The 23711-nt window shown below is 40.4% G+C and overlaps 2 protein-coding genes across 5 annotated transcripts; one reads left to right on the top strand and one right to left on the bottom strand.

Annotated features, from left to right (window-relative positions):
- Positions 1-521: 521 nt before the first annotated feature.
- On the bottom strand, positions 522-23585 carry ogfod2 (2-oxoglutarate and iron-dependent oxygenase domain containing 2). Of its 4 annotated transcripts, XR_009673049.1 has the most exons (9): positions 15240-15541; positions 15046-15102; positions 14377-14487; positions 14186-14285; positions 13145-13269; positions 12199-12456; positions 11458-11687; positions 3505-3601; positions 1226-1360 (listed from the first exon to the last, which is right to left on the bottom strand). XR_009673049.1 is itself a non-coding variant. In XM_061037180.1 (8 exons), the coding sequence occupies exons 1-8, from the start codon at positions 23566-23568 to the stop codon at positions 1249-1251; spliced, it is 1086 nt and encodes a 361-aa protein (XP_060893163.1). In that variant the 5' UTR covers positions 23569-23585; the 3' UTR covers positions 522-1248. The 4 variants fall into 4 exon arrangements, 3 of the variants coding, with proteins under 3 accessions (XP_060893163.1, XP_060893161.1, XP_060893162.1); XM_061037180.1 differs by lacking the exons at positions 3505-3601; positions 15240-15541 and adding an exon at positions 23476-23585 and having other exon boundaries at positions 522-1360; XM_061037178.1 differs by lacking the exon at positions 3505-3601 and having other exon boundaries at positions 525-1360; positions 15240-15549.
- Positions 15905-23344, top strand: zgc:113436 (uncharacterized protein LOC503528 homolog). Its single transcript, XM_061037177.1, has 8 exons — positions 15905-16226; positions 16766-16959; positions 17041-17152; positions 17241-17379; positions 18525-18579; positions 18659-18916; positions 18990-19091; positions 22551-23344. Exons 1-8 carry the CDS (start codon positions 16067-16069, stop codon positions 22800-22802), a joined length of 1272 nt encoding a protein of 423 aa, XP_060893160.1. The 5' UTR covers positions 15905-16066; the 3' UTR covers positions 22803-23344.
- Positions 23586-23711: the final 126 nt, after the last annotated feature.

Genomic DNA, 23711 nt, shown 5'->3' with positions numbered 1-23711 from the left:
ATTTTTATTGTTTTAGAAATAAAAATCCAAATGTTAAAATGATATATGCCATGCTACCATCTGTCCGTGTGTGATTAAATACTGTTTTGTCTTCCTCCTTGTAGTTCATTCCCATGCCTGTCCTGTACGGTGTCTTCCTCTACATGGGGGTAGCTTCCCTCAGTGGGATCCAGGTAGGTTGAGTTTGTCTTACCAGTGATTACTTATTGCTTTCTTGATAGCGTATGTCTTGTTATTGAGGTGGGTGGTGGGAAACAGGTTTTCTAGCTATCAAGCAAAGCAGCGTCCTTTTCCAGCAGACATGATCTAGGACTCTTTAAGGATGTTATGGACTCCCGGAGAGGAAATCATCCAAGGTGGACAAACCAGATATGAAACCATATATATATACTCACCTATATATAAAATATATACTCAATATTTTACATTTTTTTAAGTGGTGTGGTGTCAAAAAGGTTGTGTCCCCCCCAGTGATGTGGAAATACTAAAAAGAACACTTACAATACAGAAATATGTATGTTTAAAGTAGCTTGGATCTGTGTTACATAAATTCATAAATGTTTCCCTCCATCAAGGTTTTCTTCCCTTTCTCTATGATATTTAACAGCTTTAGGAAAGGCAAACAAACAAATAAGTTATATAAAATGAAAGAATAAAATTAAATTAAAAGAAAGAGAAGAAGAGTCAAAGGAGAGAGAAGAGAGAAAGAAAACCACAAAACCAAAAAACAACAAAAAACACAAAAAAAACACACAAAAACAAACATGTTTTCTGTTCTATGTCGTCTCCCCCCCCCCCCCCCATCGTCTTCCACAGTTCTGGGACAGGATTAAATTGTGCATGATGCCGTCCAAGCATCAGCCCGACTTCTCTTACCTGCGCCATGTTCCTCTGAGAAGAGTACACCTCTTCACACTGGTCCAGATCATATGTCTAGCTATCCTCTGGGTCCTCAAATCCACATTCTTGGCCATCATCTTCCCTGTTATGGTATGTGAAAAAAACTTCTTCAAAAAGCTTCTGATCAATCCTTTTGTTGCTGTAGTGGGAGGAGAATGTGTGACGACTGTTTAACTATTTCAACACATGATGATATCCGATCATGTGACAGAGTGACAAACTAAAGGCCTGAAATCACGGCTTGATAAAAGCATCCTGCATATTCTGATCATTCTCAGAGCAGAGGGTCAACACTAATGCACGTCCAGTCTGTGCATGAAGTTATAGGAACAGAAGTCCGCCTGCCTGTCACTGAATCTTGGTGTGTAAATGCTTCAGATTCTGGGACTCATGGTTGTCAGAAAGATGCTGGACATGATCTTTTCCCAGCATGACCTGGCCTGGCTGGACGACCTCCTTCCTGAAAAAGAAAAGAAGAAGAAGGATGACGATAAAAAGAAAGGGGGGAAAGAGAAGGAGAAGAAGAAGGCCAAACCAAATGACAGTGAGGACGAGGTGAGAAACTGCAGGCTTATACCGCCCTCTGCAGGTTTAGAGGAGCATTACTTTAGTTTCTGTTTCTACTAGTAATACAAGATCTGTCTGTCTGTCTGTCTAACCTGTCTGTCTGTCTTCTTGCAGGACAAGTGTCATAACTACTCAAACCACTCTCCGAGCTCAGAGTCAGACTTGGATCGCAGGTACTGTGTCCTCAAACTGCATATCCCCTACAAAGATCTAGTCTACCCTGATGTTGTTCAGTCTCAGTGGGGGGCATACTGCCAGCCCACTACTACACAGGCTGCTCCCTAACACAAACATACACTCACTAACACACACACTAATACACACACACACACACACACACACACACACATACAAAAAGTCTAAAGTGTCTAGTGGTGGTTAGCCCTTCAATTATCGTGGAGTACTTTATGATGTTATTGTAAAATATAAAGAAGACTCTGGCTTGAAATGGGGATTTTGAAATGTCACAGGAAGTGACATCATAACTTTCAGGTGAGCAGAAAGGCAACATTAGCGGAGCACTGGTATTCTTCTTACACCACCTTGATTAAAAAGATGCTGAGTCAGCCACATGATGTAACCTAACTAACGCTTTCATTTATTTCACCACCTTTTGTGAATTCATTCACTTTCAGAGTGAAAGATTTCTATTCATTTTACCATGAATAGAAATCTATGATGCCGATTTGAGAAAAGCAATTAGAGTTCAAACTTTAGTCTTGACTTTATACCAAGATGAAATATGTTACTTGGAATTTGAGTCATTTAAAATGTTGACAAAGGCTAACCTTTACTTTGTTCAAAGTGTCCATATAAGCATGTTTAGTTGTAGTATCTCTCTTTTTTGTTTCTTGTCTCATAAGCTTGGTTTCATTTTGGCACATACAGATACATAGTACACACACAAACTTTTTCCAGTCTGATTGTAGAGAGCTTCAAGTCTCTCCTGCCATGTCTTTGGAAGATTAGATTAGCTTTAGGGAAGCTCAAATGAAAGGTGACAGCGGGCTGGCCTGTCACAGGTATTATCATGTTTCTCGGGGGTTGATCATTAAACTGGCTTTAGTGCATGAATCCCTCTGTGCTCTTTGCTCCTTAATCATTATATTAAATGCCTCTAACAATAAAACACCCCACATTCTTTTCATTTGTTTCCAGGATCTATAGATAATAATAATGATAAAAGTAAATGTGAATTGTGCCCATCTTCCCTTTTCATCCATGATTGGACACAGGTTACTTAAAGTGTCCTCATAGTCCAGCTGTCTCTCTTTGTCATGTTTCGATCACTCTCCTCTCCATGCACTTGAAGGCAATGCAGATCATTGTATTGTTATTAACTGTGTTATCATCTCGCCACTCTTCCTGTTGAACAGTATCTGCACACTCAGCATATTGTACCTCTTAATGTTTAGTTAGCGTTGAAGGGGCAGTGAATGTGAGTAGAAATGTGATGTCCTGAAATGCCTGATGTATAGTCTGCTGTGTGTCTTGAAGCAGTTGATCAGGGACTGTAAACAGATGAACCACATGTGATATATTCAGAGTGTTTTATATGTAGTACATAAAGATGATTTATAGTAGCTCAGTTTGTATATGACTGTGTAATCATCTGCATGCAACAAGCATCATTGTTTTGGTTGTTTCTTTTTCTTCATGAGCTGATTTTCTTCATCAGATCAATGCTCACACCTGCACAGGAAATGTAGCCTTACTGTAGATGTGTTTGTTTCTGCACTCTCCTCTCCTGTAGCAGCAGCCGTTACAATGGGAAGGCTTGCATTGAATGCTGCTGCTAAATATGCTACACATTAAACACAAAACACAAATGCTCTGTTTGATTCTGCTTTTCTATTTTTAATTTGGGGGTTGGGTTCAAAACTACCTATCAGTTCTGCATTGCTTGAAAGAGGCATGGTTAGGAATTGACAATGGCATTGATTTCTGATTCATAACTGTACTCTGATTCGGCACTATAAAATATATGTGGCATAGCATGCTTTGATCAATAAATAAAGTGTAATTATTAAGGCTTACCATTACTTTAGTTTTAGGTATCACTATAGCCCAGTTTCCAAAAAGAGTCCTGTCTTCCCTTTAGCCTTGAGTAATATCGGTCTCCTTCTTGATGCGTCTGAAACAAAATAATTCTGTTATTTTTGCAAGAATTAGACTTATTGCTCGACTGTTAAGATACTATCAGATGAGGTTCGAAATGTGGCTCAGTCTTTGTAGTGTTAAACAAGTATCCCTTGGGTTTGCAAAGGCTCACAACAAACTGTGTTTATGTTCATGACATAAAAAAATGTTTCCCAGCCTCAGAGTATCCCAGTCTTCACCGAAAGACATTGTGACCTCAGTGAAACTCTACAGCAGCTCATTTCTTGTCTCACTCATCTCTGAATGAACTGCTGTAGTGAACAACCTTGGTTATGATGTCAGATGGTGGAGCTCCTCCACCCTCCCCAGCCTCTCCTTCCTAAGCCCCTCAGTGTTTCAAGCTGTGGGTGTGTATGGTAACTGGAACTTGCCCTTCCTCAGCATCACCCTCCACCTGAAGATCTCTTGCCCTTCGTCTCCTGCTGTGCCAATGGGCCGAGGGATGGCCTGTCCTGTGCCCCAAGTCAAGATCGAGATGGAGTCAGACTATGACTCAGACATCGACCACCACCGCCCCCGGGACATGAGCAGCGAGACCACATTATAGAGCTGAGACTCAACATCTTGTTGACAGAACAACACAAAGCAAGGTGTGGGAAACTGCTTGATGCAGCTTGTGCTGACCCACACAGAGATCAAGAGTTCATGGACTGACTGAGCAGCTGATATGGGACTGGTACACTTAATGGTTTAGCTGCAATGTGCTCATAAACCAGCACATTTTGACAGATTTAAATATGAATTATTTAATAAATATAAAGTTAATTTATTTACATGTATGATGTATATAGCTAGAGTGTACATATATAACTGTATGGGGGCTGTAATATAATATCTTGGATGTGAAAATGTGAACCTTTATGAAAATTATTTATATATTGAAAATATACTACTTTCCCCTCAAATCAAATTCATCGGAAATCTGTGCAATGTCAAAACATTTTGTCCAATAACACACATGCCTGTGTGTGCAGAGTTCGATGTCCAGGCTGGAAATGAATTCATTAAGTAATTATTTACCATTAGGTTGTCAAGTCTACCTTCAAAGCCATGCCCACCAATGTATGTAAGTGCTTGCATATTTGTGTTTTTTAATAAGCTGTAGTGTGCCTCTGGCTCTGGAGAAACATTTTTCCTTTCCCTTTTCTCTTCGGTTTAACTCTCCAAAGTGGCACAATAACCTCAAACAAAAAGAAACAACCAAAAGTCCTGATGTTCTAATGTTGCTCAAACTGAACGCTTTATTGTGCAAGATGTTGCAGTCAGGTTTATTTAGTTATTTGACTGTCTGTATGGCATAAAATCAACTTCCACCAAAACACTTCATGCATAATAAAATTAAAGGAAATGCACACACCATGTGTATATTTATGACTTGTCATGATGTTATTAAAACTCAATAATGACAAATAATGTGTCTTGTCTTGTTGAAAATGTCTATGGCAATTCATAACAAATGTTATCTCACTTAACAAAAGAACAGGCAAAAGACCTTACTCATAGTGATGTTACAAAGGAACAGGCAAAAGACCTTACAATGTTACAAAGGATCAGGGCTCTACCTCCCATAGTACATTTAGAGACTAGGTACCACGAGCAGGTCTGATGACTGAAGGCTCTACCTCCCATAGTACACTTGGAGACTGTAGGTACCACGAGCAGGTCTGATAACTGAAGGCTCTACCTCCCATTGTACATTTAGAGACCGTAGGTACCACGAGCAGGTCTGATAGCTGAAGGCTCTACCTCCCATAGTACATTTAGAGACCGTAGGTACCACGAGCAGGTCTGATAGCTGAAGGCTCTACCTCCCATAGTACATTTAGAGACCGTAGGTACCACGAGCAGGCCTGATGACTGAAGGCTCTACCTCCCATAGTACATTTAGAGACTAGGTACCACGAGCAGACCTGATAACTGAAGGCTCTACCTCCCATAGTACATTTAGAGACCGTAGGTACCACGAGCAGACCTGATAACTGAAGGCTCTACCTCCCATAGTACATTTAGAGACCGTAGGTACCACGAGCAGGCCTGATAACTGAAGGCTCTACCTCCCACAGTACATTTAGAGACCGTAGGTACCACGAGCAGGCCTGATGACTGAAGGCTCTACCTCCCATTGTACATTTAGAGACCGTAGGTACCACGAGCAGGCCTGATAACTGAAGGTTCTACCTCTCATAGCACATTTAGAGACTGTATCACGAGCAGGCCTGATAACTGAAGGCTCTACCTCCCATTGTACATTTAGAGACTGTAGGTACCACGAGCAGGCCTGATAACTGAAGGCTCTACCTCCCATAGTACATTTAGAGACTGTAGGTACCACGAGCAGGCCTGATAACTGAAGGCTCTACCTCCCATAGTACATTTAGAGACTGTAGGTACCACGAGCAGGTCTGATAACTGAAGGCTCTACCTCCCATTGTACATTTAGAGACCGTAGGTACCACGAGCAGGCCTGATAACTGAAGGCTCTACCTCCCATAGTACATTTAGAGACCGTAGGTACCACGAGCAGGCCTGATGACTGAAGGCTCTACCTCCCATAGTACATTTAGAGAACGTAGGTACCACGAGCAGACCTGATAACTGAAGGCTCTACCTCCCATAGTACATTTAGAGACCGTAGGTACCACGAGCAGGCCTGATAACTGAAGGCTCTACCTCCCACAGTACATTTAGAGACCGTAGGTACCACGAGCAGGCCTGATGACTGAAGGCTCTACCTCCCATTGTACATTTAGAGACTAGGTACCACGAGCAGACCTGATAACTGAAGGCTCTACCTCCCACAGTACATTTAGAGACCGTAGGTACCACGAGCAGGCCTGATGACTGAAGGCTCTACCTCCCATTGTATATTTAGAGACCGTAGGTACCACGAGCAGGCCTGATAACTTAAGGTTCTACCTCCCATAGCACATTTAGAGACTGTATCACGAGCAGGCCTGATAACTGAAGGCTCTACCTCCCATTGTACATTTAGAGACTGTAGGTACCACAAGCAGGCCTGATAACTGAAGGCTCTACCTCCCATAGTACATTTAGAGACTAGGTACCACGAGCAGGCCTGATAACTGAAGGCTCTACCTCCCACAGTACATTTAGAGACCGTAGGTACCACGAGCAGGCCTGATGACTGAAGGCTCTACCTCCCATTGTACATTTAGAGACCGTAGGTACCACGAGCAGGTCTGATAGCTGAAGGCTCTACCTCCCATAGTACATTTAGAGACCGTAGGTACCACGAGCAGGTCTGATAGCTGAAGGCTCTACCTCCCATAGTACATTTAGAGACCGTAGGTACCACGAGCAGGCCTGATGACTGAAGGCTCTACCTCCCATAGTACATTTAGAGACTAGGTACCACGAGCAGACCTGATAACTGAAGGCTCTACCTCCCATAGTACATTTAGAGACCGTAGGTACCACGAGCAGGCCTGATAACTGAAGGCTCTACCTCCCATAGTACATTTAGAGACCGTAGGTACCACGAGCAGGCCTGATAACTGAAGGCTCTACCTCCCACAGTACATTTAGAGACCGTAGGTACCACGAGCAGGCCTGATGACTGAAGGCTCTACCTCCCATTGTACATTTAGAGACCGTAGGTACCACGAGCAGGCCTGATAACTGAAGGTTCTACCTCTCATAGCACATTTAGAGACTGTATCACGAGCAGGTCTGATAACTGAAGGCTCTACCTCCCATTGTACATTTAGAGACCGTAGGTACCACGAGCAGGCCTGATAACTGAAGGCTCTACCTCCCATAGTACATTTAGAGACTGTAGGTACCACGAGCAGGCCTGATGACTGAAGGCTCTACCTCCCATAGTACATTTAGAGAACGTAGGTACCACGAGCAGACCTGATAACTGAAGGCTCTACCTCCCATAGTACATTTAGAGACCGTAGGTACCACGAGCAGGCCTGATAACTGAAGGCTCTACCTCCCACAGTACATTTAGAGACCGTAGGTACCACGAGCAGGCCTGATGACTGAAGGCTCTACCTCCCATTGTACATTTAGAGACTAGGTACCACGAGCAGACCTGATAACTGAAGGCTCTACCTCCCACAGTACATTTAGAGACCGTAGGTACCACGAGCAGGCCTGATGACTGAAGGCTCTACCTCCCATTGTATATTTAGAGACCGTAGGTACCACGAGCAGGCCTGATAACTTAAGGTTCTACCTCCCATAGCACATTTAGAGACTGTATCACGAGCAGGCCTGATAACTGAAGGCTCTACCTCCCATTGTACATTTAGAGACTGTAGGTACCACAAGCAGGCCTGATAACTGAAGGCTCTACCTCCCATAGTACATTTAGAGACCGTAGGTACCACGAGCAGGCCTGATAACTGAAGGCTCTACCTCCCACAGTACATTTAGAGACCGTAGGTACCACGAGCAGGCCTGATGACTGAAGGCTCTACCTCCCATTGTACATTTAGAGACCGTAGGTACCACGAGCAGGCCTGATAACTGAAGGTTCTACCTCCCATAGTACATTTAGAGACCGTAGGTACCACGAGCAGGCCTGATGACTGAAGGCTCTACCTCCCATAGTACACTTGGAGACCGTAGGTACCACGAGCAGGTCTGATAACTGAAGGCTCTACCTCCCATAGTACAGTTAGAGACCGTAGGTACCACGAGCAGGTCTGATAGCTGAAGGCTCTACCTCCCATAGTACATTTAGAGACTGTAGATACCACGAGCAGGCCTGATGACTGAAGGCTCTACCTCCCATAGTACATTTAGAAACTAGGTACCACGAGCAGACCTGATAACTGAAGGCTCTACCTCCCATAGTACATTTAGAGACCGTAGGTACCACGAGCAGACCTGATAACTGAAGGCTCTACCTCCCACAGTACATTTAGAGACCGTAGGTACCACAAGCAGGCCTGATAACTGAAGGCTCTACCTCCCACTGTACATTTAGAGACCGTAGGTACCACGAGCAGGCCTGATAACTGAAGGCTCTACCTCCCACAGTACATTTAGAGACCGTAGGTACCACGAGCAGGCCTGATGACTGAAGGCTCTACCTCCCATTGTACATTTAGAGACCATAGGTACCACGAGCAGGCCTGATAACTGAAGGTTCTACCTCCCATTGTACATTTAGAGACTGTAGGTACCACAAGCAGGCCTTTAATCCATGCATCTAATACATCTTGTCTCTAAGATAAGCTGGTGCCTGGCCATTTAGAGCTTCAATTCAATTCAATTCAAACAACTTTATTAATCCGTCTAGGGGCAATTGGTGTGGAGCAGCTTGTACACATGAGAAAGAAACACGAACAAAGACAAGTTCATGTACAAGCAACAGATTATACAAGGAGTTAAAACATAGATAAGACCTAAAGGAGTCACTGATATTGGACAGACTGATTAAAAGTCAGCCAGACTGAAGACGAAATGAAAACACACTAGAGTGATCAGTCAAATAAAAGAATAAATAAAAGATATGTGGTGCCAAAAGATAAGATCATTAAGGAGCATTCAGTAATCTGATCGCAGATTGGATGAACGATTTTGAGTAGCGGTTAGTTTTACAGGCAGGTAAAACATAACAGCGACGTGATGGCAGCAGACTAAATTCACTAAAGGGTGCGTGACCAGAAGAAGCTAAAATACTCTCAGCCTTCCTGAGGATCTGCTGGTTACAAAAAGAGTTCAAATCTCTCTGTTTCACTCCTATTATCTTAGAACGGATTTGAACAATTCCTGTAAGACTATTTCTGTTGTTAACCGAGAGGCTGTGAAACCAACAGATAAAAGAAAAACAAAGGAGACTCTCAATAAAAGACTGGTATTACAGGACTGACTGAGAAAGAGTTCAGTTTCCTTAAAAGGTGAATTCTCTGTTGCCCCCTCTTGACAACAGCCTCAGTGTTAGCATCAAATTTTCATTTGCTCGTCCAAATATGTGCCCAAGTATTTGTATGACTTTACAATCTCCACATTTTTACTATGTATGATGCACTCTGTAGCTTCCTCCATCTTACGTCTAAAATCGAAGACGAGTTCATTGTTTTTGAAACATTCAATTGCAAAAAGTTGACGTCACACTATAAAATAAAATCAGGGAGAGCTCTCCCGTGGTCTTAATGGACTCTGGACCCTGGAGGAGAGACAACAAGGCTGTGTCATCAGAAAATGTGAACCTGGTTACATTTTCTGATGACACATGATCTGCCCTCCTGAGAGCTCCTGCAAGCATCAGTATACATGATGAAGAGGAGGGAGGAAAGGACACACCCTTGTGGTGAGCCAGTGGAAATGGTTAAGGAGTCTGATAAATGGTCATTTACAGACCCCCTCTGAGTTCTGTCAGTCAGAAAGTCCATAATCCACAGAACAAGCTGATGAGGCAGTTTAAAATCACGGATCATTCTTTCTATTAAAAACTGATGAAAAATCAGCAAACAAGAGCCGAGCGTGAGCTTTTGGCTTTTCTAAATGTTTATACAAACTATTCAAGATAAAAAGTGTTGCATCCTCCGCACCTCTCCCTGCCTGGTAGGCAAACTGAAGTGGATCAAGGTTACCCTCCACTGTTGAGAGAACAAGGTTCTTTACCATTTCTTCAAAGGTCTTAATTAATGAGGTAAGTGCAACCGGTCTAAAATGATTTAGTTGCCTCGGACTAGCGATCTTTGGAATAGGCACCACAGCTTTGTAAGTGAGAAGAAGGATCTTGAATTCTATTCTAGACTGTATAGGGAGCCAGTGCAGAGAAGCCAACACAGGAGTAATGTGGTCCCTTTTCCTAGTTCTGGTCAGTACACGAGCTGCAGCATTCTGGACTAGCTGAAGAGTCTTTAGAGACTTGACAGAGGCACCCTGACAAAAGAGAGTTACAATAATCCAATCTGGAGGTAACAAATGCATGAACAGGTCGTACATTGTTTGCGACAGGATATGCCTGATTTTAGATATATTTTGAAGGTGAAAATAGGCTGTTCTTGAAATGTGTTTTTATGTGTAAAGGACATATTGAACTCCTAGATTCCTAACAGTGGTGCTAGATGCCATTAGGGACAGTTATAGTTAGTCTCTGTGATACAAACGAAACACTCATGAGTTTCCATTCATCCAAATATCTTCTTTTTTTCTACTATGGGTCAAATCGTCTACATGTTACCTTTTATAATAACCACACAAACTGTATGAGGAAAACAGCACAGGTATGAGAGTGGTACTCAGAATAAAAAGTGTCCTGATTTTTTATGTTGGATTTGTTAATGAAAGGTTTATTGCATATCTGTGACACAAAACTACAGTACAAACATACTAAACCAATAGACAGGGACTTTGTTTTTAGACTATTGTGTCATAAATATAAAAGTACCATATTATAAGAAAGCGGTGTCAGGAGGACCCCCCCACCCCCCCAATCCACTCAGTTTGGACTAGTACAATCTGCTATGGAAAATAGAAAAGGTTGATTGACTTAAAAACCCATCACAAAGTCTGAAGAGAATGGACGATTTTAAAAGAGGACTCTCGTTAACTGACACTAAAGTTAGTATTCAAGGTTCATTCTTTTTTTTTTGTTGTAACCTCATCAGTTAAAAAAAGTAAATACAAAATAGATTTTGCTTAAATACAATTCAATGACATCTTTCTACAGTTCTAGCACTGATTATTCTAACTGCTTCAGTCATTGATTTTCAAATATATTTGTAATGTAACATGCCCGGCTGTCAGACACTATCTGAGGACCCCAGGCTGGCTGGATTTAAATCCAACAGAGAATGGCAAAACAAAAGCACTGACAGCGAGCAGACACATTAAGGTTTTTACTTTTGTTTGGTGAACCCGTCAGCAAAGCCGTCCCCTTCCACTAAAGTCGGCCTCCTGTTGCACATCGGGCACAGTTTGTTGCGTTCCTGCGAGGCTCTCATCCAGATGATCAGGTTCCAGCGCTGACCAGAGGAGATGGGGAGGGCTCCGTGCATGTGTTGGCCCCGATGGAGGAGGCCCTCGGTCACCATGTGTTTCACCTCTGAACACTCCGTCTCACCCAAAGGCACCTGCAGGAGGCGTTCAAACCATTATGTAGCATTTATGGGATGGAATTAACATTGATTTAACATGAATCATTTGGTCCAAATTACTACTGTGGATGATTCTCTCAGCAAGTGTTTATCGTAAAGATTGTTCCCCTCATCATGGAAATGGAGTCACCCTGATAACTTGTTTAACCATCCAAGGACACACGTGGATCATCACAAGTGATCTCAGCATCAGTCAGGTGGTACATGAAATATTTGTTTCTAAATTGAAATGATCATGTCTTAAAACAATTCATATCGTCAAGTGTATTTACTTTTCAAGTAACAAAAAAGGTTTATTTCTACAACAATAGACCTTCCTGAAAGTTAAAGAGTAAAAAAAGTAGGTTTGAGAGATTATAATTCAACATGCTTAATGTTACATTATTTCTCAATAATACAAAATGTATTCAGTGTGTGTGTGCGTGTGTGCGCTGTCAATCATGTTAACTGTATGCTGACTCATAATAATATTCTCCCCTATGCTGACCTGTCTCATATCCCCAAAATAAAGGTTTCCCTCAGTGAAGTCCTTTCCGAGGGAAACATTGAGCGTGACCTCTGCGTTGTCATAGTGATAGCTCAGGTCCAGGTCTTCATTCAGGTCATACTTCACAGCAAAGGCCTTGTGGCTGTCCAGACAGCACCCCCCACAGTCTGGGTACAGCAGGGAGGTCAGTGGACTCATGTAGTGCTCACGGAAGGGTGTGATGAAGTCTTTATCAAAGCCCATCTCATTAAGGAGGATCTGATGAGAAATGAAAAAGAGAAGGACATTGTGAATGAAGTTACTGTTTGTAACCCTCTTGTTTCATTTTCTGACATCATGTGCAGTCACAATTTAACGGCTGTTAAAGGCTTTATATGTGATTTTTTTTGATTCAGCAGATGTCGCCCTTGAGCACCAGCATGAAACCAAAACAACTCGCGCTGCATTGTTGTGTTAGCATGCTAATGCTAGTGATCTTTATTATGCTTGTATCTTCACACTGCATGTAAATTTACCTGAAATGAGCGTGATCTAGAAACACAGTTAAGCAGTGAGTACAGTATGTTATTCTTCTTTTCTCTAGTCCCTCAATTAAACAACTTTTATACACGAGGGGAGGAGTCAGCCGGCCCGCTGTCCGGGCGATGTAAACAAAGTGAAGATAGGACTCTGAAAACTCGGAAAACATCACAGACAGTGGGACATATTCTGCCTTTAAAGTGGCTTTAACATGAATCTTGCTAATGTTTGTCCTACTTCAAGGTTGAGCTCAAAGGCTTGTTGCTTGCAAAGAAAGGTTTATTTCCTCTTCATGTATTCAATGCCTGACATTGTGAGCCCTGAATTGCTCTTTATTTCTTACAGTGTCTGTGACAGTCCTCTTATAAACACCTTCTATATTCAGATCCACATAGTTCATGACTGATGGTGAGAACAGATACATTACCCCGTATTGATTCATGGTGTTAGGTCGTCCTTTAGGGGAAGAAGACTGCTCAAAGTGCTCCAGCTCCTCCAGCAGCTCCTCACAGAAGCCTTTTTCAAACACGGGGAAACGATACACTCTTGTTGCTTCAACAGAAAGAGGAGATAAAATGCTTAATGAGGCATGTCCTACATCATTAAATTAATTAAACACACATAATAAATACATACATATAAATAAAGCACAACACAAATCTATGACATGTACATGTCTGAGGTCACAATAACTGCTTCATATCAGAAGTCTTAAAAATAACCTTTTATCCAAAATGAAAATTTCATGAACAAGCACCCTCTCTCTTATTTGCTGCCCAGATATCAACATATACTTCCAATGTCTGTGGTGAAAGGAAAGTACTACCTCTTGTAGGTCAGGGTGGAGGTTTGGAACGCTGTCAGGGACATGTCACACTAATTATTGGAGTTTCATGACCCAGAGACAACCGAGGAAATGATCTGAAGAGTCCTCAACAATGGAAGCAGCATGAGAGAAACATCACATGGATGCAGTGCTGAAAGTAAGTGAACCACATATAGAGACCTGTATGTAGTCTCATGAAATGAGCTCAAAATAAAGAGTTTAGTTATTGTATACAGCACAGCAAACTAAACCTTCAATAGATTTTTTAATGAGGATTTGAAGGTGTTTTTTTTGTATCTGCTGTGACTGGACTAAAGTTAGTCAACTCTTTCTATTGAAAGTGAGTTTTCACTTCTCATTTGAACCTTAGTCAGAGTCAATAAGATTTTTTCTCATAGTCCACTGCACAGCTCCTACACTGCACCTTTTGTACATTTTATATTTTTTTTTTATATTTTATATTTTATATATTGTAATAGCTTCTTATACTGTATTATTTAAGTTGTTGCTAATTCTGCTTTATTTCCTTGTTAATTGTTTAGCACCAATACATCAAGTCAAATTCCTTGTATGTGTAAATGTACTTGGCAATAAACCCAGATTCTGATTCTGATTCTGAAAGGAGAGCACTTTCCAGCTCACCTGCCTCCTCCACTACCAGGTCTAGGAGACCTTCTATACTCGTGTCCGCGCTGCGACAGTACTCAACAATCTGTTTGAACTTTGGTGCAAGGTAGGACTCCTGAGGAGAGGATGTGGGCAGTTATGTCAGAGCAGAGTTTGAATGACATGAGTTCAAAGTTCAAATGTGCAGTGACTGGTGAAGTGCATACCTGCAGGTGGTAGACATGAGGATGGAGAGGCTGGTACTCATCTTTTATAGCAGCAGCTCTCCTCACAGACGTCTCGCTCAGATGTCTTCGCCTGTCCACTTCCTGTGAAATCTAAAAAGAGACGTGAAGAACTCAGAGAGGGAAAGATAGAGAGTGAGTGAGTGAGTTAGAGTGAGGGAGAGAGAGAGAGTGAGTGAGAGTGAGTGAGTTAGACAGATAGAAAGAGAGAGATAGAGACAGAGAGAGATAGAGACAGAGAGAGAGTTAGACAGATAGATAGATATATATATAGAGAGAGTGAGTGAGTGAGTGAGTGAGTGAGTGAGTGAGTGAGTGAGTGAGTTAGATAGAAAGAGAGAGAGAGAGAAAGAGGGAGAGAGTGGGTGAGTTAGACAGATAGAGAGATAGACAGATAGATAGATATCGAGAGAGAGCGAGAGAAAGAGGGAGAGAGAGAGAGTGGGTGAGTTAGACAGAGAGAGTGAGAGATAGAGAGAGATAGACAGATAGATAGATATCGAGAGAGCGAGAGAAAGAGGGAGAGAGTGGGTGAGTTGGACAGATCGAGAGATAGAGACAGACAGAGAGACACAGAGAGATAAGAGACAGAGAGAGATAGAGTTAGACATAGATATAGCTATAGAGAGAGATAGAGAATAACTTTGTTACCTCGTTGAGCACGTCCTTAAACTGTTGCTCCGTAACGCAGCCCAGCCTCCTGAGTATCTGCATAGCAGATGTAAATAAACAAATACACGTCGTTTATCTCATTGAAGACACTTCCTTTGTTTATAGTTTTAGTAATATATAAACTTTGATTTTATTTGATATGTCTGAAATAAATTTAATCAATGAAAACTCACAGCTTCATAGTCCAATCTGAACTGCACCTCGGATACAAAGCTAACATGGAGCTTGTAGTCCTTTAGAAAAATATTATCTTCAGCGAAACAATCACACGTCCAAAACTGAACATCTCTGTCTTCTTCGTCCGTCATTTCAAACCGTTTGAAGTTATATTGTTTGCTAAACATTACACCAGAAGTTTGGCACAAATTCATGGCGTTTCACATCCGGTTCGTAAACGTCAAAATAAAAGTCGGCATTTCAAGTTCAACACTGGTTATAACCATCTAATAATTTTACGAAGATTTTTTTTAAAAAGTAGCCACTTAAATCAACATGACAATAGTTAAGTGCGCTAAAACATTTGTGTACGGGATGTGGAGTGGTTAACCCAGAGGTGTTCATGGGCAAAAGGACTTACATGATGACGACACAGAAACAGAACTGGGACTACTTCTCTCAGGTTTAGACAGAATATACAGTGAGATGGATGGCTTTTAAAATATATTAATTTGGTTAAAATCATATGGAGCGCTTCTCTATTATTATTATTATTATTATTATTATTATTATTATTGTGTCTTTCTTGCTCCATACTCCCGTCCAGTTAGTGGCGGTAGTGCTCCTTAAAACTCGTTAGCGTTCCGCCAGTAAACACCAAAGAATAAGAAGAAGGGGGAAAAAAAAGGCGACGAAGAAGAAGTTAACTCTTTGTGCCTTTGTTATTATTTAGTTTTGGGGGTTTTTCCGTTCAATGTGCGGAATATCAGCGAGCATAAGTATGTTTACCTTAGTGTTAGGCCGCTGTTAGCTTAGCTTGTAGCGTGTAGGGGGGTTGGTGAGCATGGAGTCGCTGCAGGTAGCTGAGGAGGAGGTGGTTGATTCCGGCTCCAATAAACTCTTTGACATTTACACTTTTGTGACTAAAGGCTCCTTTCCTCAGACGATGAATCCTTTACGGAAGAAGAATCTCAAGCGATACGCTCGGAAGTTTATCACTGATGGTGAGTGTTTATTTCATATTATCATATATTATTTAACTGCACTCTTCATTACACTGATACAATACTGCTGTTTACAGAACATGCTGCTATAAACCAGGTCACTTTAACCATCACTTGTCACTTTATCACTGCACAGTGTCTGATTGATCTGATAACATCACCATTTATATAGTACATGTTATACCTCCTATTTGTATCTATATTTATATTATCTATTGTGTTTACATTTTTGATTTTGTATGATCTTTTCTACTTGTCTTTGTGCTGCTGCAACGCCCGATATTTACTCTCTGGGGATAAATAAAGTATTCTCCTATCCTTATTTCAAACCATTGTATAGTAGTCAACAGCGTCTTGCCTGTTGAAGTAATGAACTCAAGTGTTTTCTTTTTTCTTAGCATCCTGATTAAGTTTAAGATAAGTGAAGAATGAATAAAAAAACTGTTTCATTGAATTAAGTGTGATGTTCTCTGTGTTGTCAGTCTTAAAGGTCTAATAATCAAAATACTGTTACACAACATGTCCCCATTGTTTTTAAGAGAGCAAGCTGTACTATGTGGGATCAAAGAATGAAATCAAGAGGGAGGTCGTGATAGAGGCTGAGAGGAAGAGGCAGATCTTTCTCGACTGCCACTTTAATGAAATGGGACATCACCTGGGCCAGAAGAAGACCGTCCATAGGATTCAGAGCAAATACTACTGGCTGGGCATCATCAGGGATGTAGTGGACTGGGTATTGAAATCTTTATTTATTCAGAGTTTGGACATTACTGGGATGTAACAAAAACATGAAGTTGAAATGTTTCTGTTTCAGATAAAAGTGTGTGAAACGTGTCAACACACAGAGAGAAATAAAATCCTAGCAAGGACTGTCCGGCCTATCAAAGTGGATGCACCGTGGGAGATTCTTGGGATTGATTTCATAGGTTTAGCCTCTATTCAAATCATCACATAATATATTTTCTGCAGTATAATTTTCACACTTTAAGACCTGCTTCTTCTTTTTGTTACAAGGGCCTTTTCCAGTAACCCAACGAGGAAACGCCAGCGCTATAGTCGTCATCGATTACTTTACTAAATGGCCAGAAGCTTTTCCAGTACAAAAGATGGATGTGCTCTCTGTTGCAAGGTGTATTTCTACATGCATATACAGGTGAAAGGATTTTGCATGTTTAATATAGTATTATTCATGGTGAACTAAACCAGCAGCATAACTAGTTGATGTATTTAGAAATTGTTTCCCAGTGTAGTATTTAGTGCTCTTGTGCTGCATGAGGCTGTTTTTGTGTCTAAAGCAGAATAATTTGTGCTTTTGACAGAATGTGCTCATCAAAATCAATCTCTTTCTTTAACCCTCAGGCATCAGTTTAATTTACGACCCTCTGAAGTCACTAAGGACAAAAATGTCCACTTCCAAAAAACTGATATATAAATAGAACAGATTGATATTTTTTTCTACTTTTTTCTGCATAAATCTCTTTAACAACTTCAGCCCTGCTCAAAACTATTAATTATTCAATCATTTTGAGGAATTTAACCCTTTAAATGCCAGTTTGATTACTTGATGTCACTGTTGTTATTTATGAAAAAAAACACAAAAATTTGTTATTTTCCATAAAACAAATATTTGGTGGCCGGGGGATTTTTTAAAAATCAGTCTTGGATATGTCAAAGATTATCCAAAATATTGACTTTGATGCATTGTTAGTTTTTGTGTAGCATCAGATTTAAAATGTAGTTCCCTGTTTGGACATTGGAGAGCGAAAATGTCCAGTTTACAAAAACTGATATAAAAATAGAACAGATTGATATTTTTAAAAACTTTTTTCTGCATAAATCTCTTAAACAACTCCAGCCCTGCTCAAAACTTACCAAACATTCAATCATTTTTAGGAATTTAACCCTTTAAATGCCAGTTTGATTACATGATTCTGGCATTTAAAGGGTTAAATTCCTGATAAGTGGACATTTTTGTCCTTAGTGACTTCAGAGGGTAGTAAACATGTTTCTCAGTGTTCTATTGATCTATTAAAAAAATAAAATGTGCATTCCAAAATTTGTCAAGAGAGAGACTTTCTTACAAAAAATGTGTTCCATATGCACTAACAGAGACAAAATGATGACCAGATGAAGAGGAAACATTTGACCAAATGGACAAAAATGTCCATAATGATGCATGAGGGTTAAATCACTCTTAAAGTCTACCATCACCATGCTTGTATTGTCATTAGATTTGACTTTGGTGTTATCATTGTTAGTACCTTGAGATTGACGTGTTTCTGCTCTCTGTTGGATCAGGTTTGGAGCCCCTAAAACGATAGTCTGCATGCAGAATGCACATTTCTGTGATGAGGTGAGATGAACAGATCAACATGATTAAAGCCTTCTCTTGGATCATTTTTAATCAATACTTAATGTTGGTGCCTTTTCAGGTCACAAAGCTGCTGTTTGACAAGTGGAGCATTATGCAGAAGGTTTCACCTCTGGAACAACCTCAGCTGAACCCCCTCCACGACTGCACCAGTCCTTTGTTAAAGGAAGCCATTGTGCAGATGGTTTCAGAGAAACAGACCCAATGGGACGATTTCCTCGACCATGTGCAGTTTGTGTTTAGGATGTCTTCTAATCCTACGACCAAGTTCAGCCCTTACTCCCTCATGTTCAACAGGACCGTTAACTTAACTCATGAGGTAGGACTTGATCATAATCCTTCTCAATCCACAAGACATGAAATCACCTACTTATGTCGTTTCTTTCCTCTAGACCAGATCAAGCCTGCTGAATTATGAGGACCACCAGAAGGAAAAGTCCTCCCCGAAGGACAAGATCTCAACGCAGGAGCCGAAGAATTCTGTGAAGCAACTGGTAATTCATATTGAGACTGGGAACAGATGCTGCTAGTCAAGCTTCTTCTTGTTTGTGGGATACTCTCAAGCTGTTCTGTTAAGGTCTAAAGCTAGCTAAACTTGTGGTTTGGAGTTTTCTGTTACTATCACATAGGCACACAAAAAATACATGTCTCCATGGAGAGGTCAATGTCCTGAACAGAGCACCAATCCATCCTTCTGTAGCGTAATTAAATTATTAAGATGTTATATCTTTATTTAACTTAAGAAGGGGCACCACTTCCTGTTAAAGGAAGAAAATAACTTTAATGGTATAAGTTAATTAATTAATCAGTTAGTTTGATATCTTGAAAGAAGTAAGTTCTGGAAATGTTAAACAAGAAAACACACAGACAAAGTCCTGAATTTTATGTGTAAAATTGAATATAAAAAGGGGTAAACAATAATGTATAGATGAAACAGATAAAGAATAGGATTATGATCAGGATAATGCAATTATAATGTATGGTGACATTATATATTTAGTAATGAGATAAGACGCGGTATTGTTTGAATGACTTGATCAGAAAATGGTCGAAAAGAAAAAGTTGATAAATTAATTTTTGGGATTCTATTTGGATTTAAAGGAGGGCTCTGAATAGACACGACTCAAGACTCAATCTTCCAACACCCCTTGCCACCAGCAGTCTTACTGTGAGATGTGTTCAATTGAACTCCGCTGGCTGGTCCCACGTTTCAGTCTCTGGCAAGCAGTTCTTTTCAGGCCCAGAGAGGTCCACGGGCCAGATTAGATGCCTTGACACCTTGGTCGGAGTGTGCAGCTGGGATGGAGATTGTACGTCGGTTCAGCCGTCGTCTCAGAAGCTCCAAGAGGATCCAACAGGAAAAGTATTAAAAAGTCTTTTGAGACGTCGATTTCCAATTCAGACTAACCTGATGGCCATCTTGATGAATCCAAATTAAGGAATTGGCGTTGAAAATTGAAGAGCATAGACTTTGGAGAAGAAAGTTCAAAAACCTTGCTTGAGCCAGAAAGAATTGATGTTCCAAAAATTGTGCGTGAAAAAGAAAGTTCAGCAGAGACTCGTCTCTACGGCACAAACTTAAAAGAAGTGATTCGGACCGAAGTCCGAAGAGAAGCGAGCAAGAGCTGAAGCTCTAAACTTCAAGAAACCAAAACTAAAAAGAACCAAAGATCAGAGCTCAGTGTGAGCTCTTATCACCTGGATGGGAGGAGGGGGGTCTGCAGGCAAAGAGGGGGCCGCCCACGGGTGACTCCCATTCTGACTGGAGGACAATTGTTTAAACTAAACCGAGTTTACTCAATAAGATTAAGAATAAGAATCTAAACATATATACCTCACCATACATTCATTTTGATATTATTTCTATCAGATCCACGTTGATGTAGGTTCACGTCATATATTTAGACAAACATTTCTATCAGATTCATGTTGAGATGAAAATCACACCATCTGGGAACATCCTCAGTTAATCCCAGCCTGTAGGTGAACAAAACCATGTTATACAGTCAACATTCTTAATAAGACATATTAATAAAGTAGGAAAAGAAGTTGGTGTCTTTAAATAACACCTTCTATAGCTAATATCAAAGAGTATGCTTTATAACACGTCTAAATATATAATTATGAAGGTTACGTATTCATGGATATTCTAACACTTGATGGCAATAGTGCTCCACGTCAAATTCCTATTAAACATAATATAACTCTTATTCCTGTTCTGAAGATCAGATTTTGAGTTTAAAAAGATGATTATAATACATTCAATGTGACAATTACAAATATCTAGATGAAGAAAGACATAAATGTTCATTTGATGCAGAATTGAAAGCTGTGGTTTAATTCAGTTCTTCAGCAGTCCTTCAACAGATGGTCAATTTTACGACTTTGCAGAGACTGGTTTCGGTCACAGTTCATGTCTTTGGGGTCAATTCGTAGATAGCAGAGTGTTCTGTTTCCGCTCGATTGTTTATTCAAGGTGTTGTAAAAGTTCATAATATCCTGTCTGAGAGGGAGACTTAAATCATTGATCAGTTCCTTTGTTTCTTGGTAAAAGTAATGTTAATCCCCAGTCCTGAGTCCTGCAGGAAGAGAGGTTGTAAACATGACTGCTGATAACGGCTACACTTCTTTTGGACCATAAGGCTTTGTAGGTCACAAGACTTTGGACTGTACTGCCCTGAGTTTTCTGTAGTTCTTTTTGTTCAACTTATTGTGTAGGTCATTCTTTTTGCATAATATATACAAAATAAATTGCAATGGTGGACCAGTGGAGTTAAAATAATGATCTATAATATCTTTATTTAACAAAGTGTCTTGTGAAAAGTTGGTCCAGAGTTGTCTTAAATAACGATGTGAGAGAATCTGTCATAATCTGTGCTTGAATTCACTCCTCCCTTTTGAATGAGAAGTCTGCCGCCCTGCCTTTAGTCTCCCAAAAGGGGCGGAACAAAAGCTAGATCCACGACGTGGTACAGACTATGAGCTGACTGTCTGAATCATCTGTGTACCTGATCTATTCTATCAGTGTATTTCAATCTGCATTTCAATCATTCACTCAACAGTTGGGTAATTAAACACAAATATGACTGATTTGATAAAATTGAAAAACTGAAATATTGATGTCCAACTACTTTCTTAGAGCTACTTTTATGTTGGCCGATATTTCTTTCCTTGTATGACATATTAAACAGCAGCTTTGAGCTCGCTCAACAGAGCTGTTATTTATGATATCAAGTTTATATAACCTGTTATGACAATAGCCTTTGATCAACCATGTTATTTTATCTCTGACACACCCATCACACTGCGTGGGCAGAGTACTAGATTACGCACCAAGCATCAGACACAGAGTACTAGAATACACACCAACCATCAGACACAGAGTACTAGAATACACACCAACCATCAGACACAGAGTACTAGATTACACACCAAGCATCAGACACAGAGTACTAGATTACACACCAAGCATCAGACACAGTACTAGATTACACACCAAGCATCATACACAGAGTGCTAGAATACACACCAAGCATCATACACAGAGTGCTAGATTACACACCAAGCATCAGACACAGTACTAGATTACACACCAAGCATCATACACAGAGTACTAGAATACACACCAAATCAAATATGATTAAAATAAGGTTGTGGAGCGTGCGCATTGAACACAGTGAGTCTACTCAGAGTTGATTTAACAAACTCAAATCATCTGATCTGGAACCGATAACTCATTCAAGTGAAACTAGTTCCACTAAACGTTCATTTGTGAGTATTTTATGATTCCCCATCAGGGTACAGAACTCTTCACAGATCTGATACAACATAGCACATTTTTAACACTATAATGTGTTTTTAAAGGTGTTCAAACAGATATTTAGTATTTGATGTCTTTTATTTTTTCATCATTCCTTCTGATGTGTCTGAATATATATTTGCTCTTCTTCCAGGTTATAGCCAATATGAATGCATCTTACAAACAAGACAAGAAGAGGAACACCAAACGCAGGACACGTACCCCTTCCATGAACTTTAAAATCCAAGATCCTCTCTTTTGTGCAGGAGATTCACCCTCTCCCAAAAAATCAAAAGATAGTTTGTATTTGTCTTTTCCTGTTGAGACAGTGCTGGCCACTGAGCAGAGCTCCGAACACATGAAGAATGAGTTAGTGTTTCACTTAAGAGAGTCTGAAGCCCACTGAGCAGGACGATGTGGAACGACTGAAGAACCCACAGAGGAGCATGATCTGCCTGATGGCAATGGCTGGAGATGGGAACCTGCTTGTTATTGAAGTTATAGTTGGAATAAATATTACAAGCATCAGTTCAACCATCTGTCAGAAGAAAAGGCAGTCGACAGTGACCCATATGAACTGCTGTGTTTTCCTCCTGTTTCTGCAGTGACCCTGGTGGTTAACACCACTTCTTAAGAAAACTGATGCAAATTATTTAAATGTGTTCATTAACTTAAAAAAAAATTTCACGTTTGAAAAGGTGTTAATATGCCACCATTTGCAATGTCTCAGTGCTAGACCATCAGACAAAGTGAGGTGGATTTGTAAGTTAATGTGTCAGTTTGCTTGCTCCATTACATTCCCAATTTCTATACCAACAAATGCATTTCCCTCTTAATCCTACAGAAACCTTTTCACCCAATCATCTTTAATCATTGTTTTGCTTTTCATAGAGAAACAAACTAAAATGTACAATTATGAGTTTATTGCAAACTATTTTATAACAGTGATGATCGTTTTGACTTTTTTAACCTATGTTAAATTATCAGATTGTGGAAAAAAAGGTTTTGACAAGGTACATAGTTAGCATAGCATTATCTCTTTTTAACGGAGGAATCCTGACCACGTTTTCTAAGCTCACCTGGTGGGAGGAGCCATAAAACGTATATTTTGATGCATTCAAGTGGTGTCGGACACATCGGAAAAACGAGTTTCCTAGTTGTAAAATGCACATGAACACCTGCTCAAGTCGGAACAACAACACGGAAAAGAATTAGGTGCCCGACTTCACGTCAGAACCGTCATTAAATTGGGAGGATATGTTATGTTAATGTTAACATACTTTGTATTAATTCACGTATTGCACATCAACTCTTC

Source organism: Labrus mixtus, chromosome 5 (assembly GCF_963584025.1).
Source record: "Labrus mixtus chromosome 5, fLabMix1.1, whole genome shotgun sequence".
Lineage (NCBI taxonomy): Eukaryota > Metazoa > Chordata > Actinopteri > Labriformes > Labridae > Labrus > Labrus mixtus.
This window is presented reverse-complemented; position numbering and strand designations above follow the sequence as displayed.

Excerpts from the sequence above, each read along its gene's own strand:
- ogfod2 (XM_061037178.1), bottom strand. The coding sequence starts at position 15,437 with ATGAATTTGTGCCAAACTTCTGGTGTAATGTTTAGCAAACAATATAAC. Across the intron at positions 15,103-15,239 it reads TCAGATTGGACTATGAAGCT|ATACTCAGGAGGCTGGGCTG; the intron begins GTGAGTTTTCAT and ends TCTGCTATGCAG. Across the intron at positions 14,286-14,376 it reads CTCATGTCTACCACCTGCAG|GAGTCCTACCTTGCACCAAA; the intron begins GTATGCACTTCA and ends TCCTCTCCTCAG.
- zgc:113436 (XM_061037177.1), top strand. The coding sequence starts at position 16,067 with ATGGAGTCGCTGCAGGTAGCTGAGGAGGAGGTGGTTGATTCCGGCTCC. Across the intron at positions 16,227-16,765 it reads TCGGAAGTTTATCACTGATG|AGAGCAAGCTGTACTATGTG; the intron begins GTGAGTGTTTAT and ends ATTGTTTTTAAG. Across the intron at positions 19,092-22,550 it reads AGAATTCTGTGAAGCAACTG|GTTATAGCCAATATGAATGC; the intron begins GTAATTCATATT and ends CTCTTCTTCCAG.